Raw genomic sequence first — 13,278 nt, 5'->3', positions numbered from 1 at the left:
AGAACTGCACCTGAGCTCATCAGTCATCTGGCGTGCGATGAAACCTGAAACTTCCAGCTTGTGATTTACGTTGTTGCCCGCCCCCCCCCCCCGCCCCATCTGTCCCATTACTCCATTGTCTAAAAATACAAAGCTGTGTGTAGCGCGGAGGACGGCTACTGGCTCGTACCTGCCTCTGCAGAGAAGTGTGTGTGCGTGCTCTCACCCCTGTCAGCACGCCCTCCGGTGGTGTGGGGGACACCGCCTCTCCGTCGGGCCCTTGCGGCGCGCACAGCTGGGGCGACATGGTGGGCGATTCGTCGATGTAGGGCAGCGTCTCCGAGCCGTCCTGAGACTTGCCGTCCTCCGCTCCGTCCCCCTCGTAGCCATCTGTGTTGTAGTTGAAGTCTGGAGGGCAGATAGAGAGAGAGAGAGAGAGAGAGAGAGAGAAAAGAAGAGAGATGTCGATTAGCAGTTCACCACAGAGAAGAAGGCCACGACCACCACCACTACACGTGTCACCAAAAAAAACCTAAATAAAAATAACCTGGGTGAAACGAAAGCAGCCGTTTCTGCAGACAATGTATACACGCAGTTTAACAACGTAACAAATAGTTAAAAAGGAAGATTAAACTTCACACTTCAGATTGTTGAAGCTGGTCTGAAGCTCAACAACAAGCTGACAGCTCAGCATGAAACTGGTCTCTAGGCCAAACAATAGAATATACATATACATTTTTTCTCCGATCATGTAGCACCAATTAAAAAAATGTGAGCCTTTCCCACCACACAGACAGCCTAGTTTTATTTGTTTTAAAGGTGCTTCTTTAAAAGATGGACATGTAATCCCCCTGAGCTGAGGCTCCGCATGTAACTCTCTTCCTTTAAGTTGAACTCTGTGCCTATGTATCAGTCTTTGGGGTTTTATACATTATTAGGCTTAGTATCAGTATTGAGGTCGATATTCAAGGCCAGTGACAACGCTGGCGTTCAGGCCTGAGTAACATCGACAGCTCCAGTGGAAGGGAAGAGCGCCGACAGCCCGACGAACACAGTGAAGAAAACAGTGGGACAACAACAAGGCGTGAGGAGATATAAAAAGCCTGTAAGAGACATAAAAATGTTTGGTTGACGCCTTTTCAAGAATCTGATGTCTTATTGGAGACATGGTTAAAAGATTGTTCTCACAACTAACACCCCTGTAAACACACTTGTACTTTGAGTATGTATTCGTGGATGTATCTGTGGATGAATTTTCTTATTTTCTCTTCTTTTTTTTTTAAAAAAGGAGAAAAAAAAGGCTCCTGTAGACAGGTGTTGTAAATTAGCGTTTCGCTACAAGCACTTAATACGGTGCATCTAGTTATTGTGCAAATTCTAATGCCACTGATGTCCATATCAAATAAAGTCAAGTCGAGGTGTCTCAGGGACGATGAAAACCAAACATACCGTAATGAAAGATGTGTGCGTATGCTTACACACTTATTACAGATTGTCCAACATCCGTCTGATACAGTGGAACAGGAGTGCATGCGCCAAAGATTGTGTAACTTTAAAAAAAAAAAAAAAAAGCCGTACAGCCGTTAGCTGGTTGGGAAAGCACAACGGACTGCTGGGAAAGGCAAAGTGTGTGGGAGGTGTGTGGGTGAGCCTCTCTGAGCTCAAGCAGCGCTTTAGAAAGTCCAAACGCGCGTGAAGGGGAGCGCTCAACGGCCGCGGAGCGACGCGCGCCATTACGCTGATAAAAAAAAATCTCCTCCGTCTGTTGGTCGCATGCGAGTATGTACGTGGACCGTGGAGAGTCACAGCTACCATATTTTTGGTTTGGAGCCGTTGGGCAAATGGTGCGCTTGGGCCCACTGAAGACACACGTAGAACACGAAAGCGTGGAGGTCAAGACGGAGGGGGTTAAAACACTGAGGTGAGGACATTAGTCCAACTCCAAGTGCGCTGTGATCGTTCTGTAGAGAAGATCTGTGTGTGTGTGTGTGTGTGTGTGTGTGTGTGTGTGTGTGTGTTTTCTCACTCTCTTCCATCTGTTCCCTCTCTGACTTGTCTGGCATCCTGACAGGCTAGTTTGTCCCAATCTGTTATATGCGTGTGTGTGTGTGTGTGTGTGTGTGTGTGTGTGTGTCTGTGTGCGAGAGAAAAACAAACAGAACTGTTCTTAGTTAAGATATTTACCCGATGTTATAAAACTCAACCCTCACGTTTCCTCCCAGCACACGGCCCATGTTTTGTCAACTCAACTGTGAGCCAGAAGGATGGACAGACAGCACAGAAAGACTTGCACGGTGCACCCAGCAAGGCACCGGCGTGTAGACGGAGCACCCAGGTCTGGTGCCTCCGCCATGAGGTCTTTTCTATTTGCAGAAACATCAATAGGCAGCAGGAATCATTCAGGAACCCAGAGTCCAGAGCAGAGAGCCAGTCCATTACAGAGGACCGAGTTGGAACATCGAAGGACACAGCAGAGAAACTGGCCTATAGCGCACGCACACACACACACACACACACACACACACACACACACACACACACACACACACACACACACACACACACACACACACACACACACACACACACACACACACACACACACACACACACACACACACACACACACACACACACACACACACACACACACACACACACACACACACACACACACACACACACACACACACACACACACACACACACACACACACTTCGAGACTCAGAGACAAGCGAGACGGGCTGATTGTGAAAATGTGTCCATCGACTGGCTGCTCGGCCCCTCGAGAGACGAGATCGAGAAAAACAAAACAACTCTCAAACTAAAAAGGGGGCCATTACAAGGCTGAACGATAAATGACTACACACACACAATTATTGCTCATGGGCTATAAAAGAAATGGGTGAAATTCTAGTCACACGTGTGCTTCCTCTTTGGACTCGAAGAAGCAGTTCACTTCTGCAGATTGGATTGGGCTTCACTGAACGAGCCATCAGATAACAAAGAGAGCTACATAGAGGAGGAGGAAATGCTATAGTTCAGCTAGCTTATTGTTTTCTCGAAGAATTCAGAGGTAATTGATGATTGTTTTTTTGTGTGTTTTTCCTATCCTGTGAATAATTTTTGGACCATTGAGCTGCGACTCCTTTGGGATGTACCCACCCGTATGTCTCTAAATGTCCCTTTACCACCGGTGTAAAGAATATTTTAGCGTCCGATTGGGAGTCCTGTTATCCATGTCCGTCAAAGCAAAGTCCGTTCACACTCCTTTTAAAGCGCTGCTCCCAGTAATCCATAAATAAGTTGAAAATTACAGTCGTAATTCTTCCTCTCTGCTCTTCAGATGCCTTTGGTTCAACAAGACAGCTTTTACAAAGACGAGACGCAAATGCACACTAAAATGAAAATGAAAACCTCGGCATCACTCGTCTGCGGACAACAAGAGCGACTTGGAAACTGGTCTTTGGAGCCGCTTCCCTTTTCGGACATCGCTCATTTAAATTAGGGCCACAACGCCCCATTGAGAAACAGAGCCGCAGCCCGAGAGGAAGCAATAAACACGGTGTACAAAGTGTACAAAGTGTACTGTATGCACCGACGTCGTTTCTCTTTTCACTGAATGTTGTCACGCCGCTTCACAGCTGGCCGAGAAAAGACGGCCCTGTTGTGGTTTACGGGTCACTTTGCCTTTCAAACATCAATAGTGCGGGTGCGTGTGCAGGATTTATTTTTAGGTACACCACGTGGTGCTGTGCCACTGGACCAGTTTTCACATTTGGAAATTATTCAAATCATGTCGTTGCAGAGCCTATGACTCCCAACAAACACCTCCCAGTGCGCTGTTTTTCAAATGGGGAACCAGCTACACTACAACCACAGACTCATTTGTGATTGTAAAAAAAAAAGGTTATACTGTCCGTTAAATACTTTTTTTAAAAAAAAGGAGACGTGTGTTCTCGATCTCATCACTGAGAGAACATGCGACTGTATAACGTATGTCAGCTGGAGATGGAGCCGAAGGAGGTGAACAGAACTTTAAACATTAAAAAAGGTCATGTTGAGTGAATATACACGGGTTCAGTATCTAACCTACATGGCTGACTCACTTAGAACACAGGAAAACATGTCCCTTCAGTGAGAGGCCACCACTTAGGACGCACATGTTCAGATTTAAATGGAGCTGTAACGTCGAGGAGGGTTCGACCCAGATGCTGCAGATGCACCACGTTGTGTGTGCTGAAGATCACAATGCAGGGGTCACGATTCAACATGTCTCGATACTGTAAGCAAGGCAGCGTCGGAAATACACAAGGGCAAATTTCCTCTAATAATTATGATAATTGAATGAACTTGTCAAAAACATCGTAGCCCTGACCCGGTCCAGTTGCCATATCATGTTTTGGATTTTCGCCTCGTTGTTGCGTGTGCGTGATGAACCGAGTGGAGCTTCTTGAGCGGACTTCATCAAGGGGAGCGACAACGTCAAGAAATACGTGGCCATCGCCTCCGGTGAGTAACTAGTAGTCATTATTTTGAACTTATTTTGAACTTATTTAGTTCGCTTTAGCCAGAGTGCAGCCACAGCCTCATAAGTTACTGCCATCTTGTGGTTCACAACAATCCTCTATTTGGGGATAAATACAATTAGTTGAGACTGCAGTTGACTGGGGGTTTCAAGGGTTACATGTTTAGATGCAGTCCCTTATCACATGTAACATACTATTGTTGTTTTTGTTTGTTCCATCTCAACACAGTGGAAGACCTCATGATGATCTCACTGGAGGGACCAGAAGAAGAAGATGCAGCATGTGTAGAATCTGCTGTGAGAAGAAAGCCAGGCGGCCTCCCATAAAACCCTCTGAGCAAGGCAGCAGGTCAGACCAGCAATTTCTCCAATGGCTGACAGTGACACAGATGACAATGATGAACTGATGCTCTTTTACAAATAAGCCACTCATATGTATATGTACATATTTCTTATTTGTCTACACTGTACATATAATTTAATATTTGTTTTCATTTTCTGAAAAATTGGTTGTAAATTGAATTGAATTAATCTATGCATAGCCCTTTTATTACATTTTAAAAAAAAATGTTATGTATGTTATAATATATAAAAAAAAAATGTATAATTGTTAATAGTTGTTTAACATTTTTTATAACAATAAATAACCACAAAGAAATAAGAATAACATTTAATATGATTGTCTGATTTCTGTGTTAAAAAAAATCTAAGAAAACACTTTGAATCTGTAGACTACTGCCTAATAGTCTTCTTATTGTCATTTGATGACATATACTGTAAGCCTAAATAAGTATATTTATTATTTTGAACAAAGGTTGAATGTTATTTCACAAGTTTCAAAAAGTGCCCCCAATTTTTTTATAAATGCCCCTGGATTTCAGTCAGTGGGGACACAAATGTTGTACCTCCACTGCTGTAGATTTCGTCAAAAGTCGGTGAAATGTCAGCGAAAAACACAGAGATTGATTCTGAGGGATTGACTGCAAAACCACCGTTATTTTATTACACTGAAATACTGAAAAGGTCACATTCTGAAAATGGTGACGTAACGTAATCTCCACATGGCCAGTTACTCACGGGAACGGGATTAAAATAAAAAAACAAAAACACCAACAAACAACAAAACAGATGCAGAAATTACTAATTCATCCCCAAGATTAGAGGGATTTTCCTCCCACCTCTATTAAAAGCAAACCCACCATCACGTGTCACGTGTTTGATGCCGTTCTCTCACTTTGTGCTCCGCATAATGCTCAGGGAAATTAGTGCTTCCCATGAGGCCACACAGTCACTCTCTCCGTCTCCCTCACATCACAGAAACATGTCGTACACAATTACTCGTAGGCTCTGTGTGTGTTACTAAGGAACAGCTTGCACACACACACACACACTTCTGCCATTGCAGAATTGCTCACTTCACTGACTGCACGAGTCACAGCGTGCGAGTGGAAATCTAGCTCAGCTGTTTCAGAGCAACAGGTTCAAGGGAGCGAAGTGAACGCAGAGAAACAAATCGGAGTAACGATTAAACTGGCGAAATGCTAGTGACGTACTTCCATATACGGCGGAGTTATTCCCTTGAGAGGGAGCTGCCAAACAATGACCTCTTTAATTGAAATGCAAATAAACCAAACTTGCTTCGTCCTGCAGGTTAGACTTTTACACTTTGCAGCAGACTAAATGCTCTCAGAGATCGATCGTCTGTGACGAGCAAGTACACCTGCAATTATGTTTTCATATACTGACACGTAAAGTGTAGTCCCGGTCTAAAACCTAAAAAAAAAAAACTGAATTAATTGTGATATGCTTTGGATAATGGTTGGAATTATTGTTATTTTTTGGAAAATTCTCCTCTGTGGTCCTGTAAAGTGGTTAGAGGTGAAGGGCTGAAAGCAGAGCTGCTGCTCGGAGAGCATCGTTCGACCGAGGAACACACGAGGAAGTGCATGTAGCCATTATTAGATTTTGTGCAGCAGAGACCAGCCGAGTCCAGATGTTCACCTGAGCATCACTGCTGTGGTGAGTCGTGGTCCGCCACGGCTGCAGAGATCAAATCTATTTGAATAACCATCTCTCAGACCCCCCCCCCCCCGGTGACCTCCGCCCAATGTCACTTACGGCTAACCGCTACTGACGGACGGCTCTAAATACACCTGCCACTCTCAATCACCTGCCCTCGTTTCCATTGGGGGGGGGGGGAAAGAGGCTGTCGTGGCCAGGATGGAGGCTGGCCACAACACTTTCCTGCTCGCCAGTAAGCTGCTCTTTCGCGTCTGCACTGTTTACACCGGAAGTGCTTTACAAATAAAATACATTATCATTATTATTATTATCGTTTCAAACTCGACGGTCATAAACACAGAGAGAGAATACATTGATCAGAGAAGCTGCCATGTGGATCTACTGTACGCCATCACGCTCCCAGCCCCCTCCCATGTCCATCTGTAGGAGCTTTGGGCCGGCCGAGCAAAAAATGCAAACTAATAAAAAGTTGCTGCTGCAGTGTGAGAATTCAATCCGGGAGCTTTGCTGCCTCGCTCAGCATTTTTGTAATTCTTTTGCATCGAAGCAGGCGAGGGATTACATCATCACCTGCAGCAAGCGAACACCAAGACACTGCCTCTGCACGGCGAGCAGCGACCGAACAAGCACACGCACGCATCATTACAGGAGAGGTGTGTTTACAAGCAGGCGCTGCGGTTCTTTAGGGAGGCCTTTGATAGAACGTGTGTGTACGAGAGGCTCAACATGTCTGTACATGTTTATTATTCTGCCGTCTTTACTGTATACCTACCGTGTGTGTGTGCGCGTGCGTGTGTGTGTGTGTGTGTGTGTGTGTGTGTGTGTGTGTGTGTGCATTCTGTGTTGTTGACAAGACCGTAACAGATCCAATTCTCCCGAGACCAGATAAAAGATGGGAAAGGAAAAACCTAAAGAGAGAGACTAGAGTGTTGCCTCCTGGAGTCTCCTGCTCAACAACTAGTCCTCCTGGACCCGGGGAGCCATGACAGCATGACAGCACATCAGTGGTTTGACGGATGTGTGGGTCAGTGTGTGTGTGTGTGTGTGTGTGTGTGTGTTGACAGAGTACATGTAGGCTTTTACACCTCCCTGTCCTGCGGTCATGAATCAGAAGGCAACGCTGGGGAAATTAAAAGCCTTTATGAAGGTCTATGTTTACAGCCCGGGACCCGATCGTCCAGTCGTCATCAACATGAAGTATCTCAGCGACAGCGAACACGACGCGAGACTCTTGAGGACGGAACCAGTGGCGATATAGCATCACTGGAAACCAATTTCATTCCACCGTTTGCAAATTAAACAAATTTTTAAAAAGCTATTAAGTGAAGAATTGGCCAGCTGGTGCGAGTTTAAGATGCTCGGAAACTCTGAAGAATCAGTCCTCTGAAATGTAATAATTTTTAATTAGAATTGCTGCTTCAGTTAGCTTTTAATGGATGCTTAAAAAAAAAAAATGGTATCCACGAACCAGACCACCAAGAATCACCCGGTGATCAGAGGTCTTTCTCTACATACGATTTCTTTCATACATTTTTTCTTTTAAAAACGTACAGAAACCAAACAAACAGCTGCTAGCCAGAGAGGCAGATGTGCAGCGGCTGACGTTTTGTTCTTTACCGCGTGCTGCTTCTCCACCCGGGAGCCGTCACAACCGTAAGCAATCCGGCTGAGGTAGGGATCAATATGCAGACACGCCCACCTTCTTACACACGCCCACCTTCTTACACACACACACACACACACACACACACACACACACACACACACACACACACACACACACACACACACACACACACACACACACACACACACACACACACACACACACACACACACACACACACACACACACACACACACACACACACACACACACACACACACACACACACACACACCGCAGGTGTTCAGAGGGAAGTCTCGCTGCACAACGACAGCTTTGAATCTAGCCTGCAGTTTGAGCCTTAAATTGGGATTTTGTCTGACAAGGACGCCATTAGCGTCGAAGGAGAAGCATCCTATAAGAGGACTGTACAGTATACAGTTGGACCGCAGCTGTATTGTAATGAAATATTTATTATAATTTTAATAAAATATCAGCTTCAGTTTGCATGGCTCTCTCTGCTCCACACAAAGGGACGTTTTGTGGGACATTAGTTGGCGGTGAAGACATTTCAGTATGCTGCATCTTGGTTTGGAGTTTACAATAGAAACACAACCATAAAAAGGTCCCAAAGCATCGAAACAAACCCTCATGCTTTTTTTCCCACGAATAAACATATTTTTAACTGCGATTAACGAGGAGCCAGCCGGGCCGCGTGATCAAACTGATGATCACCAGCGCACGGTAGGTACAAGCAGCGCATACTAATGATGTCGCCAATGCTGGATGCAAGCGGAGAGCTTTCAGTGCTTATTGCTCTAAAAATAACTACTGCCAACTGCATGAATTTCACATAAGCGCAGAACATGGCAGCCAGGTAGGAAGAGCAGTGAGAACAGGAGTTGGGAATGTCACCTTCATCACACCTTCAGCGAAATGGGCGCGTGGCTGAATTCTATTGAATTCATTCAGATCACTTCCAGGAATAAGTGTAATCCAATTTGACCGCTTATGAATACTGATTTAGCTCCAGAGGTATTCATTCATACATTCATACTCTCTTCATTGAGCTTACTCCCATTCTATTGCACAGACACGATCCGTAGATTACTTGACTGCCTGAGATGAAGAAAGAACGGCGGCCTTTCTAGTCATTCACACCCAAACCTACGGTTCAAATTTCAGTGTGTGCGCCTTCCGTTTCAACAAATAAGACCTGCGCCCACGACTTTCTACCGGCTTGGTGTTAAATGCTGCTAACTACGCCGGTGTCAAGAGCGGTGAGGCGCCGCGGTCTGAGTCTGTGAGTCATCCAGTTGGGCTTTAAGGTCTTTGTTCCCCTCTTTGCCTCATCCTGCCTGATCAAGGCGATAATGTGGCGGGAGCTCCTCGGACTGTGTGTGTGTGTGTGTGTGGGGGGGGAGGGGGTCTCCCATAAAGCTTTATGGGAGACAACAGGAAAGCTCCAAATCCACTATCAAAAACCATAACGGCATGAAAACACAGGTGGACAGACGACTCTTTAAATATTTGATGCTGCATATGCATTCCACGGCAGAAGCACAGCGGTGCTGAAGAGGCGCCCACTACCCGCTCGACACCCTACAGCACAACCCCGCCAGAGAAGAGCTTATGCCTCAAGTGAATGACAGCTACACTGCAGCTGCATATCTTCCTGTGCCATATGCCTGTAGGCAGCGAAAGATTCGAACCCCCCCCCGCCCCCCGAATCAAACCAACCGACGTTACCATGGCAGCCAGCCACTATAAATTGTAATTAGCTGGCCTGAAATCCCCACGGCTCGGACTGGTTGGATACAACCCACTGCGTCCATAGATTAAAGCAACCCCTGTCGAACACGGGGGCCCGAAGCCGTGTCTGTCTGACACACACAGACACACAAGAGGTCACAATCAAGTGCAAACGCACCTATGCACAAGCACAAAAAGACACAAACCCTGACTAATTATGCCCAACATTTTAGATCCCACATTGTACCCCCCTGCTCCCTCTTCGCAGATGAAACAGGAAGAGCTACAGCGGGTTAAGATAGTAAAAAATGCGAGCGGCTGCCGGTGGCCCCCGCAACAACCCTGCAGCGTCTTTGTGTCGCGCTCCCCAATTAGGAGGACAAGTTGCCGATTAGAGGCAATGGGTCTGATGCACTGCAGGTGTGCCAGACACAAGGCGTGTCTCCTACTGAGGGGCGACTCTCGAGACGCTCTCACTCCGAGTGTGAACACGTAAAAGCTCAACACGAACGGGGACACGTTTATGATTCATTTAATTACTGCGGGGGACATTTTTGAAGGCAGTTTTCAGAGAGATTATCCGACTCATCGAGAACGCGGGGCCCCCAGAGAGTCGTGGAAAAGGTGCTGCTGAACGATCCAAAATGTTAAAAGTGTAAATCCGCTGATGGTCTGCCACATCAGAGTGCGTATAGAACGGCCCGAGTGAAAAACTATTGCACAGGATTGCACCATACCAAGCTAGATCCGTGTGCACTTCTTTTTTATACTTACAAACCCTGGGGGACAAACGCGTACTGCATCTGCAACCAGAGGCCGCTGGCGTCAACAGAACACTTTAGTGGTGTCAAGTAAAACCCATCTGAGTGCACAATTGTAATAACGGCACACTTTTAAAAAGACATTTGGCTGTCAACGAGACTCGATCGGAGAGAAAACAGAGAGGAAAAACCTTTCCGTTCAGAAAAAGAGAGCTGAAGACAATCCCATGTTGTCCCCGAAGCACTGATGGCAGGAGTGCAGTTATAAAAGAGAAGCGCCTGCTGCTTCTGCAGACTCTACTCTGATGCGTTGACACATTGTAAAGAGTGACAAAAGAGTAACACACACACACACACACACACACAGGACCTTGTAGATATCATGCCATTGATTTTGATCCGTCGACAAAGGGTGACAGTTAAGTGCAGAATAAAAACTGGACAGCTGTTTATAAGAGTTGTCATCCTAGTCTATAGTGGTGGAGAGGGAGAGAGAGCGAGAGAAACAACAGTGAGCATGCATGAATAAATAAAGTTAATTAAGTATCCCTTACATTTACAGGACTAGCGCATGTATCTCTCTGCTACCACTCACCGTCACTGCGAGCTTTCACCCAGTCCATTACACTGTATAGGTTACAAGATCACTCGAGCATCCCCTGGAAATTTCCCCCACACTATCTTCCTTTACTATTGTTCTTGCTGCTTACCCTCCTTCTCTGCAGCACAAGTCGACTTGTTTGAAGAAATGATGCCATCAGAGCTCCGCCCCACCTTTTATTTTGCTATCGAAATAAGGAAAAGCTGCTACGTCACACATTTGTGGCCCTTTGCAGGTCTATCCAACTGCGTCCAGAGGCCTTCTGGTCAGCGCTTACGACACTGATGAAGCATAATGGAAATCCCAAATTAACTCAGAGGCACCAGACTAATTTGCATCTGCTTTGGTTGAAACTACATCCCACCGCCTCGCCTGAAACCTCTCAGAGAAAGATGTACCAACCCTTCCACCTGCACGGACGTTTCCATTTCTTCTCCTCTTTTTTCTTCTTTCTTCTCCCCTCTCTCACTGAGGGTCTCTTATAATGTCAAGAGGAAAACCAGGGTGAATGTGAACATCCATTTAGATCCCAGCGGAAAGACGACCTACTGAGACCAGAGCGCCATACCCCTTACAGGGACCATCAATCTTTAATGATTCACCCACAAAAACACGGGTGCAAACATCTACACACACACACACACACACACACACACACACACACACACACACACACAGAGAGCGAGAGAGAGAGAGGCCTACCTGCAGCTTGACGGCTTCTCGGTGTGACAGCTTCTAATACGGCCTGCGAACATGCGAACAAACATTTATAGTCAAGATTTACACCCACGACTTCGGAGTCAGAAAGTCCATTTAAGGAAACCTGAGGTTCGTTCACCTGAGTCTGTCGGGGAGAGACTGGCCGTTGCTCGAGTGCATCCATCAACCCTCTCAACTCATAATGGCCTTATCTCCCTTTCCTGTCCCCCCCCCCACTCTACTCCCCACTTTCTCCTCTCTTCCGCTCGACTAGCCTGAATGCTTAATGGCGGCCCCTGCCTTCCGGGAGCACGTAAACACGGCAGCCGCACCATTGGCCCGTAAAAGTGGCGTTAGTCCGTGCCGATTGGCTGAAGGGAAGGGGGCATGGGTGGCAGAAGAAGAAGAAGATGAGGGTTGGTGGTTACCATAGCGCCGCAGGATGACTGCTGTCCATAGTAACATACCACAGACACCCCCACACACAGCTCTCGCCCCTGAGGGCATGGTAAAGGTCCCCACAGACTCACAGAACACAAACACACTCAGACATATGACACACCCTCTAACATCAAGCACAACAAAGGATTTTCAGAGTTTCACCCACTTGAAGACGGCAAGACATTTGGCATCGAAAGAAGAGTGCGGCTGACGCTGCGATTGTTGGTATTCGAGGCAGATCGCTGGGCACACGCTCCCATGTTGACCCCGTTTACATACATTCCTTCATTGCTATGCAGAACACTGTCTGAGCGGTTGATTTGGGGTCAAACAGACAACAAAAGATGCATCAACAAAGCACAAACATAGCATGTGCTGTCTGTATTATTTACTGTGTGTGTGTGTGTGTGTGTGTGTGTGTGTGTATTTGTGTGCGCTCAAAAGATGGTTTCCTCAAGAATTTCTGTATCCTGTGATATATGAATTGTCTTTTAGCGTAAAAAATAAATTAAAAAAAGACCAAAACATGAGAGTTATTGTCGATGCAAACGATCCAACTAACACCGTATCATTTTCAGACACAGCGGGGTTGTTTTTCTTCAGAAATAAGCATATTTATCGAGCATATTTATGCTGAGTGCAAGAATTAAAAGTGTAAAATCCCCTCAATGGTTTATTATCAAATTAATATGGAGAGACAGGTATGGCTGTACCCAATGTCAATGTTTACACCTTTTATTGAGGTTTTTGTTATTGTGATTATGTAAATATAACGTATGGTGCTGTTAGATTGCTGCTCGACCACCCTGTTATTACAGGTGCGTGCCTTCCATTTTTGTGTGTGGCACAAAAGAGAAATACATTTTTTATATTTTGTTGTATTAAAAA

General features: G+C 45.8%; 1 protein-coding gene across 2 annotated transcripts in view; it reads right to left on the bottom strand.

Annotated features, from left to right (window-relative positions):
- The window catches only part of abr (ABR activator of RhoGEF and GTPase), a 97,449-nt gene that overhangs the window by 63,131 nt on the left and 21,040 nt on the right, over nucleotides 1–13,278 (bottom strand). The window contains exons 1-3 of one of the 2 annotated variants that reach the window (XM_034549560.1): nucleotides 12,089–12,169; nucleotides 11,953–11,995; nucleotides 206–387 (exon numbers count right to left, since the gene is read on the bottom strand). In XM_034549560.1, coding sequence (XP_034405451.1) covers nucleotides 206–387; nucleotides 11,953–11,995; nucleotides 12,089–12,133 — 270 coding nt within the window. In that variant the 5' untranslated portion in view covers nucleotides 12,134–12,169. Of the gene's footprint in view, nucleotides 1–205; nucleotides 388–11,952; nucleotides 11,996–12,088; nucleotides 12,170–13,278 lie in introns of those variants that run through there. The other variant, XM_034549559.1, reaches the window with a different exon arrangement.

Source organism: Cyclopterus lumpus, chromosome 14, assembly GCF_009769545.1.
Source record: "Cyclopterus lumpus isolate fCycLum1 chromosome 14, fCycLum1.pri, whole genome shotgun sequence".
Classification (NCBI taxonomy): domain Eukaryota; kingdom Metazoa; phylum Chordata; class Actinopteri; order Perciformes; family Cyclopteridae; genus Cyclopterus; species Cyclopterus lumpus.
The sequence above is the reverse complement of the archived record's forward strand: the minus strand, read 5'-3'. Positions and strand labels throughout refer to the sequence as shown.